The sequence below is a fragment of the Pogoniulus pusillus genome, chromosome 7, assembly GCF_015220805.1.
Source record: "Pogoniulus pusillus isolate bPogPus1 chromosome 7, bPogPus1.pri, whole genome shotgun sequence".
In the NCBI taxonomy this organism is placed as follows: domain Eukaryota; kingdom Metazoa; phylum Chordata; class Aves; order Piciformes; family Lybiidae; genus Pogoniulus; species Pogoniulus pusillus.
The window spans coordinates 40,880,177-40,897,162 of NC_087270.1; the positions used below are offsets into that span (position 1 = coordinate 40,880,177).

The following is a 16,986-nucleotide window of genomic DNA, read 5'->3' on the forward strand; positions in this document are numbered from 1 at the left end:
CGTGAGGCTTAGCTCAGTAATCCTCATGCAGTGCCCAGAGTTACTTTGTAAAGGAGAAAAGAAAATGGAAAACAAAGCAAACAAAAAACATATATATAGAGAGAGAGTGATTGTCATTGGAATGGGCTGCCCAGGGAGGTGGTGGAGTTGCCATCCCTGCAGGTGTTGAAGCCAAGCCTGGCTGGGGCACTTCGTGCCATGGTCTGGTTGATTGGCCAGGGCTGGGTGCTAGGTTGGACTGGCTGAGCTTGGAGGTCTCTTCCAACCTGCTTGATTCTATGATTCTATGTGTATAATGCAGGCTGATTCTGGTCTCATATGGCCAAGGAGAGACTGCTAGGAAAAGCTACTGCAAAGGAAATGGCCTCAAGTTGTTACAGCAGAGGTTTAGGCTGGATATTAGGAAGAATTTCTTGTCTGGAAGAGATGTCAAGCCCTAGAAGAGGCTACCCTGGCGAACTGTGGAGTCATCATTCCTGAAGGGGTTTAAGAGATGTGTAGATTTAGCACTGAGGGAGATGGTGTAGTGGTAACCTGGCAGTGCTATGGTAGTAGTTGGATTCAATGATCTTAAAGGTCATAGAATCATAGAATCAACTATGTTGGAAGAGATCTCCAAGCTCAGCCAGCCCAACCTAGCACCCAGCCCTGGCCAATCAACCAGACCATGGCACTAAGTGCCCCAGCCAGGCTTGGCTTCAACACCTCCAGGCACAGAGACTCCACCAGCTCCTGGGTTGGAGTGGATGAGCTTAGAGGTCTCCCAACCTGCTTGATGCTATGATGCTATGATTCTATGGTTCTATGCTCTAGTTGAAGATGTCCTTGCTCAGTGCAGGAGGTTAGGACTAGATGCCATTTGAATCTCCCTTCCAAACCAGGCTATTCCATGTTTAATAGCAGTGGTGTGAGTTTTTTAACAGCACAAACCCAGAAGAAGAGAGGCAGGAGGAGTGAGGAGACTCTTCCTGATGGAAAAGGGAAGCTGGAAGCTTTATTTATGCAGTCATAGGAATCTCACCAGCATAGTCTGAATTCCTGCTGCTGTGAGCAAAGGTAGGGGAGGCTGCAGCATTCACTTGGCTGGAGAACAGCAGCACAAAGGGTGCCCCACGAGTCTTTTTGGTGGGATATTTCTAGGAAGTTGGATGGACCTATAATGAGGAAAGAAGAAAAGGTCCCTTATGTCACCTCAGCTCCAGAAATTGTCATGTAGATCACATGGAAATGCTACACAATCCAAAGGAGCCTTGGCAAGGCTTGGAGATTAATGAATAATTACTTACTAGAATCATAGAATCAAGCAGGTTGGAAGAGGACTCCAAGCTCAGCCAGTCCAACCTAGCACCCAGCCCTCAACAAGCAACCAGACCATGGCACTAAGTGCCCCAGCCAGGCTTGGCTTCAACACCTCCAGCCACACAGACTCCACCACCTCCCTGGGCAGCCCATTCCAATGCCAATCACTCTCTCTGACAACAACTTCCTAACAACAGCCAGCCGAGACCTCCCCTGCCACAACTTGACACTCTGTCCCCTTGTTCTGTTGCTGCTTGCCTGGCAGCAGAGCCCAACCCCACCTGGCTACAGCCTCCCTCCAGGGAGTTGCAGACAGCAATGAGCTCTGCCCTGAGCCTCCTCTGCTGCAGGCTGCACACCCCCAGCTCCCTCAGCCTCTCCTCACAGGGCTCTGCTCCAGGCCCCTCCCCAGCCTTGCTGCCCTTCTCTGGACATCTTCCAGTCCAAGGTCAAACCAACCTCCTGCCTTACCCTTCAGTCCTGCCAGCTCTTGCTTGCACATGAAGCCCTATTTGTCCTTTGCTCACGTGAGAGCACTTCACGTGGATTTGGCACTTGGAGGCTCAGAGGTTGGAGGATGAAAAACTACCCTTTGGCTTTGTGGTTTCACTTTTGTTTCCTTTTCTTCTTTCTTTATTTTTTTTTCTCTTGACTTCCCTGGCAGAGCTCAACCCTCTGCAACTCCCTAATGGGTCAGCTGGTGAGGGGCCTGGAGCACAGCCCTGTGAGGAGAGGCTGAGGGAGCTGGAGGTGTGCAGCCTGCAGCAGAGGAGGCTCAGGGCAGACTTCATTGCCTGAAAAAAAGGTGGGGAGGGACTTTTGAGGCTGCCAGGGAGTGACAGGACTGGAGGGGTATGGAGCAAAGCTGGAGGTGGGGAGAGTGAGGCTGGAGGTGAGGAGGAAGTTGTTGGTGATGAGAGTGGTGAGAGGCTGGAATGGGTTGCCTAGGAAGGTGGTTGAGGCCCCATGGTTTCAGGCCAGGCTGAATGAGGCTTTGGAGGATGTCCCTGCCCATGGCAGGGGAGTTGCAACTAGATGATCCTTGTGGTCCCTTCCAACCCTGACTGATTCTATGATTCTGCCTGAGGGGAGGCTGTAGCCAGGTGGGGTTGGGCTCTGCTGCCAGGCAAGCAGCAACAGAACAAGGGGACAGAGTGTCAAGTTGTGGCAGGGGAGGTCTCGGCTGGCTGTTGTTAGGAAGTTGTTGTCAGAGAGAGTGATTGGCATTGGAATGGGCTGCCCAGGGAGGTGGTGGAGTCTCTGTGCCTGGAGGTGTTGAAGCCAAGCCTGGCTGGGGCACTTAGTGCCATGGCCTGGTTGATTGTTGAGGGCTGGGTGCTAGGTTGGACTGGCTGAGCTTGGAGGTCTCTTCTGCCCTGGTTGATTCTCTGATTCTATACAGAGAGAGAAATGTGGTTTATTTCTATCCCAGCAGGAAATGAGTGATGCCTGGTTCCATCAGGTAGGTGGGAATCAGATGATGACACCTCCATCCTGAATCCACACCTACCATCCCAGAGCAGAGGATTTGGGGCTGAGCTTGACCCTGTTTCATCACACCCAACTCCACTGCTGAAGTACCAAAAGCCCAGTGACCGATGCACAATGCTCAGCGAGGGAGCAGGGGCATCTCCTCCGGGTCCAGCCCTTCCTTTCCCGGCGGCAACGGGGCTGGTGGGGGCACTGACCCCAGCGCCGGGGAGTCTGGAGTGGAGCCAGCAGCCGCCATCAGCCCACACCTCATCAATAGAGCCTGACAGCCACAGCCTCATCGCCCCGACGGCACCGCTGACGGCACGACACGGCTCGGCACGGCTCGGCACGGCCGGGAGTCGAGGCTGCAAGCAGGCAAACCCCCTCCCCCCCAGGTCAGGGCTGCAGGAAGACTCGAGAGTCTGAGGTGCGGGGAGCCACAGCAGTCTGGGATGAAAGGAGAACGATGGTTTTGAGATACAGGCAAGCTACATCGGGTGGAGAATAGGCAGGGCTGTGGATCCAGCTGCAGGCAGCCCCATGGGTTTGAGCTGCAGGCAGGGCTGTGGGTCCAGGGGAAGAATAAACAGCCCCATAACAGGCATCCACACAGCCCAACTCAAGCACATGTGAAGATACTGGGACAGATAAGCACATGCAGTGACAAGATACAGGCAGAGAGACACTCGAGGGAGGCAGATGAGTAGCTGTGTGGAGCTAAATAGATTGGTGTCTCAGCAAGTGGGCAGACACCAATACACAGAAAGAACCAGCAAGTTCCATAGGTGTGTGGATATATGGCCAGGTGCACAGGCTGATGTATGGCACAGGTTATGGATCCTGGGGCAGGTGTCAAAATGGGTTTCTGCAGGTTCTGCCCTACCAGGGCTCCAGCCTGTGTGTGTCCTGACAGATCAGCCTTCTGTCTGCTGCAGGAGGCTTTTCCAGCCTCTCTTGACACAGAATCACAGAACAGTTTGGGTTGGAAGAGATCCTTAAAGGCATTTAGCCCAAACCCTGTGAAATGAATCTTCAACTAGGTCAGGTTGCTCAGAGTTCCATTCAACCCGACCTGAAGTGGTTCCAGGGATGGGTATCTATCAACTGGCAACCTGTGCCAGCGTCTCACCACCCTTGGTGTAAACAATTTCTCCTTCCTCTCTAGCCTGAATCTTCCCTTTTTTGGTTTAAAACTGTCTCTCCTTCCTTGTCCTGTCACAACAAGCCCTGTTAAAAAGACTGTCCCCATAGAATCATAGAACCAAGCAGGTTGGAAGAGAGCTGCAAGCTCACCCAGCCCAACCTAGCACCCAGCCCTCAGCAATCAACCAGACCATGGCACTAAGTGCCCCAGCCAGGCTTGGCTTCAACACCTCCAGGCACAGAGACTCCACCACCTCCCTGGGCAGCCCATTCCAATGCCAATCACTCTCTCTGACAACAACTTCCTCCTCACATCCAGCCTAGACCTCCCCTGCCACAACTTGACACTCTGTCCCCTTCTTCTGTTGCTGCTTGCCTGGCAGAAGAGACCAACCCCACCTGGCTACAGCCTATGCTCTTATAGGCCCCCTTTAAAGACACATTTCACTAGGGCAGATTGCTCAAAGCCTCATCCGAGCTGGTCTTGAATAATTTCCTGGATGGGATATCCACAAAGCATCTGGGCAACCTGCTCCAGCATGTGAAGATCTCTCAAGATGTAAAGATTTTGCTAAATATCCCAGTTCCAGGTGGGGTTTGGCTTGTGAGCCTCCCCAAAACACCCCAGCACTACCCTTCACCTCTCAGCCTCTCCTCTTTGCCGTCTCTACACATCTCTGCATCCCCCAGCTTTGCCCTTGAGGAAACTGCTTGCATTTATTTGCACTGGGGAGAAATAAAACAGTGGGGGGAAACGTAAGGAAAAAACCCCAATCAGTCACATAACACTTGGAGGCAGTCAGAAAGGGTTTAGTAATGCCCCTGGAGCATCACTGAACCGAAATGCTCTTTGATGGACCCTTCTTCTAAGCGGTAATACCTGGCCTGGGGCGAGGGAAGGTGTAGACAATGGAAGGTGGTGGCGTTTTAGGACCACTGTCGTCCCGTAAACAGATGTGAAGTTTGTTTAGGAAAGTGTCGCTGAAGGTGGGACAAGAGACTTTGGTAAGTCGGGGGGGAGAGGAAGGCAAGTGATAGCCAAAATCAGCCCCCACCTCTTCCTAGGTCTGACACCTTCCTGCTCCCTCGGTTGTGGATGGGGGGGAGTTGTCTCGTTAGTCCCTCCAGGCTGTGGGGTGGGCTGCTCACAATCTCCTGGGTTGGGTTAGTATGTCCCAACACGTGGGTGGGGATGTAGGGGGCTTACCCTCCCCGGGGTAGCCAGGATCAGGCCCCTCGATGTGGAGCCCTGATCCAGCCCCCAACATTGGCATCACCAGCTCAAGAAGGGTCTGATGCTCGGGCGTCACCTCTTTGCTCTGTGTCAGCCAGATCGGAGGGTGGCAGGGATGGAACCAGCATCCATCGCCCCCACTCCATCCCCCGGACCTTCCCAATAGGCAGGCGGAGGAGTCTGGGGGAGGAGGGTGCGCTCCGCCCCGGGACCTCTCCGGGATCGCAGGAACCATTTCCTTGGCCAAACTCCCCCAGTGCACACACACCACACGCACACACACACACACACACTTAAAACACACACCCTGGGGACCGATCCTGCCGTGCTACCCGCAGGGAAAACAGGGATGCAGCCGGGATCAGCCCGTGCGGCTTGGGAAGCAATCCCTACACACCCTTTCCCAAATCCCGGATCTCACCGCTTGCGCTAGCTCAAACCAGGGTGGTGCAGACTCCACCGGCTGCACCTCCACATCCCCTACACCTATAGATAGAACCCTTTAGAGGTACCTATAGAGATGCCCATAGAGATAAACCGCTGGCAGACGGAGCCCACTCGAGGGCACTCACTTCGAGCCTCGCTCGGCACCTCTCGCAGCTCGTACCCCCCAGACCCGAGCCCACCTCCCCCCTTTCCCGGCAGACAAGGCATGGAATAAATAAGTAAGACCAAATAATGTGAAAGAAAAACCTCAACCCCCCCTCCTCGTGCAGCCTCCAGCTCTATTCTCCCTCCTCTTTATTTTCCTCTTCTGCTAACCCCACACTTGGCCGCTGCTTTGTTTTGATTTATTTTTTGGTTTAAACCATTTCTTTTTCTTTTCTTTTTTTTTTTTAACCCGTTTTCAACACAAAGATATTTTAAAATCCCTTTCTTAAATTGACTTTCCTTCCCCTTTCTCTCTCCTCAGTTCCTCGTGGGTTTGGGGAGGGTTAGGGGTTTTTTTCTTGCTTTATTTTTTTGTTGTTCCTTCACGAGTGCATCTATAAAACCCCTCGGAGATTTAACTCTAAAAACGCCACTTGAATGCGGGGGAAAAAGAAAGACAAACCAACATCATAAGGATTTATTTCCCGCCTGGGAGGGGAAAGGAAGCTGGAAAGCAGAGAGGAAAGGTTGAGGCTTGTTCCGCAGGGTGATTTTCAGCTCGATATCTTTAGCGGCTTGGCTTTGCTGTCCGCAACCAAAGGGGGATAAAAACCTCCTCCGAGTGCGGGCAGAGACTTTTCCCTGTCGCTGCGCATTGCTGCGTCCCATCCTTCGCTTTTGGGGGGATAAAAATCGTCCCGAATCAATCTTTCCCCTCTCCGCTGTTAGTTTACACCGTGCTGGAATCCGGGAATTGTTTTTTCGGGGGGCGAATCCCTCTGCCTCGATGCGATGCTCGGCACTGAGGAGCCGCATTGCCCACTGAAAAGAGGCTGGAGCCGGCCACGCACACGCAAGACTGCGATGTGATTTGGTTGGGGTTGTTTCGTTTGTTGTTATTTTTCCTGGAAGAGGCAAATCCAAGCTAGTCCTCGAAACCGTCTCTGCGTCTAGTAAGAGCTGCTCGGGAGGTTTTAGTGGGTTTTAATTGGACTTTGGGGGTCGTTTTGTTGGGTGCTTCATTTATGTATCTATAAAGGCAAGCGCTGATACGCAGTAGGGATTCAACGGAGCTTCAGCGAAACGATGCCTCGGTGGAGAAAACCGCCGGGGGTTATGCAAGGAGTTGAAAGGGGGATGCATATCCCAAGCCCTGTACATCTGGGTGCACAGCTGTTTTGGAGAAGGGAGGGAAAATAACAAAACAAAGCAAAACCAAACCAAACCAAACAAGAGATCGATATATTTCATCTAAACATAGAATGCTTTGCATAGGAAAAGACCTTTAAAGTTCATTTAGTCCAAGCCTCAGATGAAACACATTTAATTCTCCCTTCTTCATCTGCATGCCGACTGCCTCTTGTTTGTAAGCTAATAGGTATATCTCTCTATATATTTATATCTCTCTTTACAAGCTTGTGAGCGTATCTATATATACATATAGATAGACACACTCTGGGCATGGTATAAATCGCATTATTTAGGTGTGGGACAGTAAACAGGTTTATATGTAAGGCGTTTGTATGTAATACTAACTCCCACCTATGTGATACCTTCGCATTGCTATGTATGCAACTCCAGATTTACTACTACACTACCTATTTCCCACGTCCTTAAAATGCAGCTATCTGCCCCACACGCAGGGCCACGGCTGACCGAATTTCCCCGTGTTGTATTTCTGTGGCTATCCTTCTGTGTCCGTGATTTTCAGCATCGGATTCCTCCATCGTATTCCTACCTTCGTACCTCTATTTGTATCTTTGCCTGGATTTTTGTAGCCCGTCCTGCTGCACATTCCCGCTGGGCTGGACCTTCCTTTTCCCGGGGTGCTTCATCTCACACCTCTTTATGACCTCCTAGCTCCCGGGTAGAGGATGAGTTGATTCCCCGAGGGCTTCCTTTGACTTCAATAAATCGTTGCCCCCACTTTTCTAATATCTTTAATAGACTCTCCACCTCTTTAATACACTTTAATTACTTTTCTTGGAGGTTTGGGGGGGTTGGTTTTGGTTTTGATTCTTGCCGTTGTTGGTTTGGTTTTCATTTCATGTTAGAGCCCCCAAACTCCACTCTCTAGCCGAATAGGATCCCCCTAGATTTTCAAGGAGAACTAGGGTGAGGGAAATATGAAGAGTATTTCTTTTATATAGATACTTAAAATACAGTCCGAGGAGCAGGGCTGGAGAACATTTCGTCCCCAGAAGCTCTCACAAGCCGGAGCTACCCCCGGAGCAGAATGAGTCCCCTGGGAGAGGAGGCGATCGTGGGGAGCCGGACCCTCCCCGTTGTTTCGGTGCCTGGTGGGACCCCACGTTGCAGTGCGGGGGTGCAGCCAACTCTGGGCCGTTCCTGTGCCGCACCGTCGACCTTTAGACCCTCTACAGCACACAAGGAGAGGCGGGGGTGGGGGCGGGAGGCAAAGAGATGGGTGTCCGCTTATTGCAAGGGTGCACCCCCAAACAGGCTGTGCCAGCAGCTGCCACCTCTTCGCTCTGCTTGGAGCACTGTGAAGCGGCAGCATTTGTGCAACACCTTTAGGGATAAGCGGTCGCTTCCAAAGGGATCCGGGAGCAGGGAGCAGGGCGGGGACATACATTCTCCCCACACACTCCCAGTAAATGCCCCTTCTTATTTCTGCGAGCACCTTCTGGGCGCGTAGGGGTGTGCGGAGCAGGGCTGCTTGGGCTGGACTTTGCCTGTGGCCATGCCCGGGGCGGGGGTGGTGCTGCTTGGATTTTATTATTTTATTCTTTTCCTTTCTTTCTTTTTCTTTCTTTTTTTTCTGTTTTCCATGGCAATGAAAGCTGGCGCCCGGCCGATGGGACGGCAGATACCAGCCACCCCACTCTCACCCACCCCCGGCTCCCATCGCCGCCCACTTCCACGTCATGTGGGCAAACCAGGGAGGGAGTGGGACTTGGGAGTCTGGTCATTCTGGGGAGCCAAGGCTGGAGAGGAAGCGGGGCGGGGGGGGGAAGACTGAACCCCACTACCCCTAACAGGCCCCATGAAGCAGGAGTAGGAGCCAGGCATCCCATAGCCCTCTGCCTGCCCCACAGCGAGGGGATGTCCTGCCCCATGGTTTTGCCTCCCTCAACCTCTTGCCCTCCCTCCCCCCAATAACAAAAGTGGGTAGCACTTCTCTGTCGCCTGGCTCCTCTTCCTCACTGTCACTAAGCCCCTTCCTACAGACCTCCCCTGAAAGCTTCCTCCTATTGTCTCACCGGGATTGAAAACTCCATTTTGCCTTTTTTTTTCCTCTCTCTTTTTAAAATTTATCACCATTATCTTTTGGGGGAGGGGGGAAGGGGCGGGGGAGCTATAGCAGAACTTGTACCTTTTCCCCTCCTGTGGATCCCACTCCTCTTCGGAGAGTCCTGTGGGAATGCTCCATCCTAGGTCGGTTACACTACACAGACGTCCCCCAAGTTCTTGGGGCAATGAAGAGCTCCTCCAAACCTCCTTTTTTTCCCCTGAAAAACTCTTCTTCCCAGCTTGCTTCCATCCTTACCCCTTCCCGAGGCTGCCTCCGGATTTTCCCCCTCTTCCTCGGCTGCTCTCCTGCTGTCCTCCCGGGTATCAGCCCTTATCTCCTGGTTATCTCTTCTGCTGCTAAATTCGGCCCAGCGCAGGGGTTCAGCCTGGGGAATCTGCTGGTTAAATCTAAATCAGGCCCAAGAGCTATTTCTTTGGCCATAATTCCCCCTAGTCTCACTCTGGGAGTGAGAAGGCTTTCTAGGGTGCCCTTGTGATCTGCAGAGAAAACAGCAGCTCAGATTGTCTCATCTCCCTCCTGGACCCTCCTCGGGGAAGGGTATTTCGCCCTGACTCCCTTCCACAAGTACTTTTTGGGGGTCTCACCCTTGCAAACCACATGAAAGGCCCCAACGTCAGCTCATGGCCTGTGTCATGTCCCCAAAACGATCCTTCCACTCCAGGCCCTCACCAGAGTCGGACATCAATTGAGAAATCAAACCAACCCGTGTGAAAGCACCCATCACACCCACCCTGCCCCGCGGGAATGCCTCCCCACCCGCACCCAGGCCAGCCCTGCTACCCACTGGCTCAGTCCGCTCTGATTCCAGCTTCTCCCCAGTTTCCACGCAGGAAAAGGTGCGGGGAGGCAGCTGGGTTGGTAAAACCAGCTCAGAGGGGGAGCTCAGTGGGTCTGTTGCTCATATGCCATCACTTGCCAGAGGTTCTGGGCATCTCAAAGGCGAGGGGGGTGGGGTGGCAGGGGCAGCGATTAATGTCCTCTCTGCCTTTTTAATCATCCCCTTCCCACTTTGAGCACCCCCTCTTAAGTATCCCACTCTCCACGCGTGGCCGATTTTGTGAGGATGTAGACATGCGTGGGGTAGGCGCGGAGCAGCAGGGAGGGTCGAGCAAGACTTCTTTCTCCTCCTCCCCCCCTTTCCCCAACGACTATTTTAATTCCCCCCTCCCCAGCCCACATCAAACGCCGGCCCCAGGGGCCATTAACAACTTAAAGCACCGATCGTACCTGCGGGACAAAGGGGGCTTGCTCCGGGCTGCAGGAGAGAGCATCGCTGTCTCTCACCTTCCAGGATGTGTAGCCCTCCCCTTTCACCTTCCTTCCCCCACCCCAAACTGCTCTAACCTCCTTATCTCCTCCGCTCGGGGAGGGGGTCCCGGTCCCGGCCCCGCCGCCACCGTCTCCTCCCGCATCCCCGGCCGCATCCCCCCACCGCCTCCCCCGGAGGTGTTGTTGGACGGGACGGGCGGGGGGGGGGGGGGGTGTTAAGGAGAAAGGCGGGGAGGAGACTGGAGAGGGTTTTAAGCAGCCCAGCCCCATCGTGGAAGGGTGGGGGTGGGGGGGGGCGGGAGGTGACGGATGGAGCGCAGTGGGAGAAGCTAAATCCAGACGAGAGCTAAATCTCTCCTCCGAAGGGACCTGGACTTCTTGCCTGGGGTCTCGAAGCGGCCGCTGGACCTGCTGAAGGTGGGGAAAGTGGGTGGCGGGGAAACAGGGGAGGGCGTGTGGAGGAAAGCTGCGTCGCTGGTGGTGTTTTGGTTTTGGCTGGAAGGCTGTACCCACCCGAGATCGCTCCAGCCACCGCTCGCTGCAGGGGAAAGTGGAGCCTGGGTTCTTTTGCCTGCTCCCCATCGCTCTGGATTGTGGCCGGGGACCTGGCTGGGGTCTGGGGAGGCCCACCACGAGATGTACCAGAGTTTAGCAATGGCAGCTAACCCTGGCCCTCCAGCGTACGAGGGGGCAGGTGGCTTCATGCACAGCGCGGCCGCAGCAGCATCCCCCGTCTATGTGCCCACCACGAGGGTCACCTCCATGCTCCCCAGCCTGCCGTACCTGCAGAGCAGCGGCTCTTCCCAGCAAGGCAGCCCCGTCTCCAGCCACTCCATCTGGACTCAACCCGGAGCCGAAGGCGCCGCTTACAATCCCGGATCATCTCACCCTCCCGTGTCACCTCGGTTCTCCTTCTCCACCAGCACACCCATCCCTGCCACCTCTTCCCGGGAAGCCGCCGCAGCCTACAGCAGCTCCTTGAACCTTTCTACTAACGGGAGGGAGCAGTACAGCAGGGGGTTCGGCAGCTCCTATTCCAGCCCCTACCCGGCTTACATGAGCCCCGAAATGGCCACCACCTGGACTTCTTCGCCCTTCGACAGCTCCATGCTGCACAACCTGCAGAGCCGAGGGACGCCCGCAGCCGCCCGCCATGCCAACATCGGTGAGTGCAGCCGGGGCTGGATGCGGGAGCCAAGGTTTCGCCCCGCTGGCCTCCCCCAGAACTGTTCTGTGCATGCCCCTTCTTGGGTAGGGCAAGGTGATGTGAAGGGCAGGAGAGACAAATTCGGGATCCTCGGATTGCCACTGCCCGAGCCACCTCTCTGGCTGCGTAACCCGCAGCGCTGCGGCTTCCCCTCCCTGCTCACGTAGCTTCCCTGCAAAAATCACCATTTCCAAGCATCCTTAAGGACCACAGCCTTTAAAAAGCCAAATACCACTTAGGGTAGGCCTGGGGCAGCAAGGGATGATGTGCAAAGGCCTGCTGGCTCCTCAGACCGCTGGCAGGGCATTTCGAGGCTGGGCTGAGGGACGAGTTGTGGTGCGTAGGACCGTGGTGCTCCGTGGGCAAGCAGGCAGCTCCTTCTCCACCTTGCTTGAGGTGTAAAAGGGGGGAAATTTGTTTCCAAAATGGGGAAATCAAAAGTTCAGCACACAAATCCCAGATCTTCTCTTCGGGTCGTTTTATGTTATGCTTTGGGTTTAGTTTTTGACGAGGTTGGTTAGCCTGGAAAAAGGGAAAGTGAAGGGAAATTGAGTGCTGAGCGGGGGAGAGACAACAGAGGAGAGACAGAAATGTGTCCGCATCTATTCTCACGTCTTTTAGGAGCCTTACAGGCACATCTGAAGGACCCAGCCCTGCATTTCAATGTCTCCTTGCCCCAAAAATCTCTTCCCTAATCGCTTGCGCGGACCTCAGTCTCAGAGCCTTTCATTTCAGTATCACAGTATCATCAAGCCCTCCTGGCTTCTGCGGCCATAAAATTGCCCCAAACGGCTCGAAATATTGCATTTACATTTGGTAAGGTGAAAGAGGGAGAAAGGGAGAGAGAATTACAGGGCACATCTTTGCATCGCTGCTTCATAAACCTTTTTTTTCCCCCACTCCCTGCCTTCTCTCCGTGAAGGTATTTGTCAACGTAGGAGTCTGGGTTAACAAAGAAAGTGACCCAAATGTATCTGTAGCTACAATTTGAGATCATTGTCTTTAATCTGAATTTCGGAGGATGATTTTTCCATCATTTCTCGCCAGATTCGCTTTATCTTTAGAGTTATTTTAAGACATTAAAGCGAGGACGGTAGGATGTGGGTGGAAGCTTGGCCTTTTGCTTTTCTTCGGGCATTCCTTAACGGCTTAAACCAGGGAACAGATTCTCTTTAGGGATAAAGTTTTGGGCAAACTCATAGCGGTTTTGTGAAGGTAGAAATTACAGGGAGGGGGTAAAAAAAAGCAGGAGGAATGGAACAATTAAATAATTGGATATTATCAACAGGAGCCATATTTACTTTTAACTACAGTGGGAAGAGAGAGGAGGAAGGAGAAAAAAAAATCCCCCCCCCCCCCCTCCTCCTTTTTATTTTTGCAGTGGTCTTAAAAGAACTGTTAGCAATAAAAATAACCTAAAACCTAAGTGATGCAAGTGAAGAATTTCAGTTGCAAAAGTAGCCATCGGCTTTAAAGATGCTCAGCGATTTGGAGAGTTTCTGAGTCGTCCTGCGTTCGGCAGCAGTTTGCTTTGCAGGTCCCACAGCCTGCAATGTGATGGCAAAAAGAGGTTTGGTTTGTTTTTTTTTTTAATCAGGACTCCGAAATAGTACCGGGATATGTTGAGCCGATCTAGGAGGTATTATGGTTTGCTAAGGAAAGGTGGATAGAGGCAAGCTCCTTTCCCATCGCTGGGTCCTGATTCGGGGGGCCGGATTCAGGCTACTGCTGAAAGCAAGGAGGCAGATTCCCGTGAATTCATTAGCCTGGGTCTAATTACCTTTCTACTACTTGGGGTTTAAATAAAAAGCGCCTCAATTTGGGTGAAAAACAAACAAAACAAAAGAAGAAAAAAAAAAAAAAAAGAAAGGGGGGGAAAACCCGCCAGCAAGTTGGCAAGTGTTAAATTCAGGATTTTGAGGAAGGCAGAACCTCCAGCGAGGAGTTTAAGATCCCGACCTGCCTCTTTCCCTCTTCTCCCTGCGTTAGACCGCGGCTGCTGCCGGGCTGCTCCCAGCCGGGTCCCTTCTCGACCGTATTAAGAGGGGTTATGTGAGGCACCTAAAAGCTGGCTGGTGGTTTCTGAGCGGCGAGAAATGTTTCTTTCTGATGAGCAAGCTCTGATGGGCTGAAAGACCTAGTGGAAGGCAAGCACCGTCCCAGAGCCACTATTAAATCCGAGCCCGGCTTAGCATCCGAGCAGCCTTTGGCACGGCGCAGCCCAGGTTCCTTCCTTTGCCTTTCCTTCGGGCTAAAGATAGTTTTATTCTCTGCACAACCAGAAATCTTGGGCTAGAAGCAAAATTCCTCAGACGAGGTTGTAGTAAATCAAGTGGATTTTTTTTCCCCTTCAGTGATTTTGCTTCCTGGAGAACAGTCACCATTCCAGCCCTAACTGTAGAGCACTCCTGAGACGATTAGAATATTAATTACTAATATTTTTTCTTCTAATAATGAAGAACAAATCTGTGCAGGTGTAGCTGGGCATGAGGGCATAGATCTGCAGCCTGTGCAATTGGCCATGGCATATTTTTTGCCCCACTGTAGAGCAATGCACTGGGGAAAGAAGTTTAGTGGAATCGTGTTCAAAGAAAAAGAGATCCTTCTGGGTTTTTTTTTCCCCCTGATAAGAGGGATTTGAAGCTGGGTTAAAATGTGCCAAGGTAATGCTATAAAGTTGTGGGAAGGATGAGTGCCGAAATCACACAATTTGACTATTTCCCCCCCCCCCCCCCCCCCCCCCCCCAAAGTGTGGGTTCAAACTGCCGAATTTGGGCTTTTCAGGGTAAGTTTGGCAAATGATTTCGTTACCCTAAAGGGCAGGATCAGATCCTGTGAGGCCGTGAACTTGCTCCAGGCATTCCCTGGGATGGTGTTACAGTGAATTCTCAACTTAATGAGGCATGAAAAGGACCCACTGCAAAGTCCCCTTGCAGGATACTCCCCGGCCAGAGCCCAAACCCACTTAAAAGCTGCCCTAAAATTAGCATGGACAGGCAGCTTTCTGCTTCCCCCTTCCTCGGGCAGAGGGGAGTTGGGAACCGATGGTGGCACAGGAGCCCCAGCACATCCTGCAGCTCGCTGCCGCTTGCTGCCTCCTGGATGATCTCAGGCTGTGGTTGGAGGGCCAGATCCTGCTTTACCATCCTCACCCCTGTAATTTTGCCTTTGACTAAAAAGCAGCGGGGATTTTCTTTTGAGGCATCATCGAGGAGGTTGATGCGGTTGGGAGTGAGTCAGGGCAAGGGGCTGTGGACCTTTCTGATGGGTACTTTGCATTTTGGTTTGATCCAGTCGAAGTCAGGGTTCCCCAAACAGGCACCCAGCAGCAGCATCTGGGAAGATCAAAGCCTGGAGCAAGCACGGGGTTGGAAAATGTCTTCTCCACTGCTGGTAGGGGAGATTGTGAACCAGATCTTAAGATTTCCCATAGGGATGCTAAAAGATTTGCCCTGAAGCATCCCCGGGGCCGGATTTTCCAGTGACTCATCGGCATGTGTTACAAATCCTCTGCCCTACAAGCAGTCCCTGACTTTCCCCAGGCACTTAAGGACGAGGTGGCTGCTCCCCGTGCGACATCTGCGCTGTCCCTGCCCTCAGAGGGATGAGGCTATAGGATGGAGGGATGGGGCTATAGGATTAGGATGGAAGAATGGAACGGCAAGATGGAGGGATGGAGCTGTAGGATGGAGGGATGGGGCAGCAGGACAGAGAGAAGAGGGCATAAGATGGAGACATGGAGATGTGGGGCTGTAGGATGGAGACATGGGGCTGTAAGATGGAGGAATGGGGGTGTAGGATGGAGGGATGGGGTAGCAGGACAGAGAGATGCGAGCATAAGATGGAGACATGGAGATGTGGGGCTGCAGGATGGAGACACGGGGCTGTAAAATGGAGGGATGGGGGTGTAGGATGGAGGGATGGGGCAGCAGGACAGAGAGATGAGAGCATAAGATGGAGACATGGAGATGTGGGGCTGCAGGATGGAGACATGCAGCTGCAAGATGGAGGGATGGGGCAGCAGGACAGAGGGATGGGGCTGTAGTAGCTGTCTGCCCTTTGCAGAGGACCCTACCGCCCCTTTTTTGCAAGTGATTTTGCTTCTCACCTCAGCTCCACCGGTGGGGAAGGCTGGCCCAGGGCTTTGTTCCCTGCTGAGAGTCTCAAGTCACCTTCTGCTCTCCTGCCTAATTTCATTGTCACCAGTCAGTCTGGGTTTGGAGACGAAAGCCACAGAAGGAGGAGTTCTGATCTTCGAGCAAGATCAAGCTCAAACACACAAGCCCAAATCCCCAAACAGCACATTTTAAACTGTAAATAAAGCAACACCAGCAACCAGAATAACACCAGCACGGGCACTGCATCACTCTGACCACTGATACAGTCCTCTAACTGAAAACTGCACTTTATTGCCCACCACAAATGCATGTGCTGCACGCAGCAGCCACGGCGTAGCCTACGATGCATCCCAAACGCTTGCAAACTCCCCACAGAGCAGTAAAACTCAAGGCAGTGGACAGTGGCACTGAATCTGAGACTTCATTAAGCCAGGGCTAATTATTTTTTTCTCCTCCATACACACACTTACCTATGTGCTTCTACCCCAAGAACAACAGCAGCAATATGTTGTTGAAGAAACAGTTCGCATTTTACTCTCTCCCTACTTATTTCCACTGATGTGGAGGCAAAGATGTAAAATCCTTGGTAGCAGGCAAGCCTTTCTCAGGCACTGCTTCCCAAAGGAAATTTGGCCCAATCCTGCTGCCTCTGTGCTCTTTTAATGATGGAGAAACCTTAGCTGGGCCAGCAGAGAGGGGCTCCCCAGGACTGATTATCCCAAAGCAGATGAGTATTTAGAATGGGCAAAGCCTCTCACTCAGAAAAACGAAGGAATGCCCCAAATAAAACCAACCCAACAAAGTAGCAACCATCAAATAAAACCCCCAGCTGGGTGAAAAAGCAGTGAGGTGAGCAAGTTTTGTACTTTGAAGGTCAGCAGCTTGCTGCTGCTGGGGAGCAAGCTTTGTATTTTGAAGGTCAGCAGCTTGTTGTTGCTGAGGAAGGGTATGTGTAGGAGCTGTGAAAATACAGGTGGGGAAATGTGATTTTAAGGCAAATCCAACTGAAACAAGATTTTGTTAGTCTAGTCCTAGAAAACTGCAGAGACTTCTCTTCAACACAAGGTGCAAACTTTTGCTCCCCAAGCCCTGCAGGAAAAAGGGGTGCAAATAGAATAGATCTTCTTTCAGGGGTTTTGCCCCTAGATTCACATGATGATGTAGGGTAGGGTGTCCCTGGGCATGGCAGGGGAGTTGGAACTGGCTACTCCTTGTGGTCCCTTCCAACCCTGACTGATTCTATGATTCTATGCTAGCCTGGTGTGTCCTCCCCACTCTACCATTTCCTTGCTGAAAAGGAGGTGCAGAAGCAAAGGGATATTCAGGGATCTCAGCCCTGCTCGGCGACGCTGCCCGGGAGCGAGAGGCAGTGGGG

The 16,986-nt window shown here is 52.5% G+C and overlaps 1 protein-coding gene and 1 long non-coding RNA gene across 4 annotated transcripts in view; one reads left to right on the top strand and one right to left on the bottom strand.

Annotated features, from left to right (window-relative positions):
* Positions 1-6,203: 6,203 nt before the first annotated feature.
* Positions 6,204-10,352, bottom strand: LOC135177178 (uncharacterized). 2 transcript variants are annotated; one of them, XR_010302967.1, is made up of 3 exons: positions 10,245-10,352; positions 9,252-9,390; positions 6,204-6,913 (listed from the first exon to the last, which is right to left on the bottom strand). It is a non-coding gene; the product is annotated as an uncharacterized LOC135177178 (long non-coding RNA). The 2 variants fall into 2 exon arrangements; XR_010302968.1 differs by lacking the exon at positions 9,252-9,390.
* Positions 10,353-10,737: 385 nt separating this feature from the next.
* GATA4 (GATA binding protein 4) overlaps positions 10,738-16,986 on the top strand; it is a 43,457-nt gene continuing 37,208 nt past the window's right edge. For both annotated transcript variants that reach the window (XM_064146691.1, XM_064146692.1), the window contains exon 1: positions 10,738-11,451. In XM_064146691.1, coding sequence (XP_064002761.1) covers positions 10,923-11,451 — 529 coding nt within the window. In that variant the 5' untranslated portion in view covers positions 10,738-10,922. The remainder of the gene's footprint in view (positions 11,452-16,986) is intronic.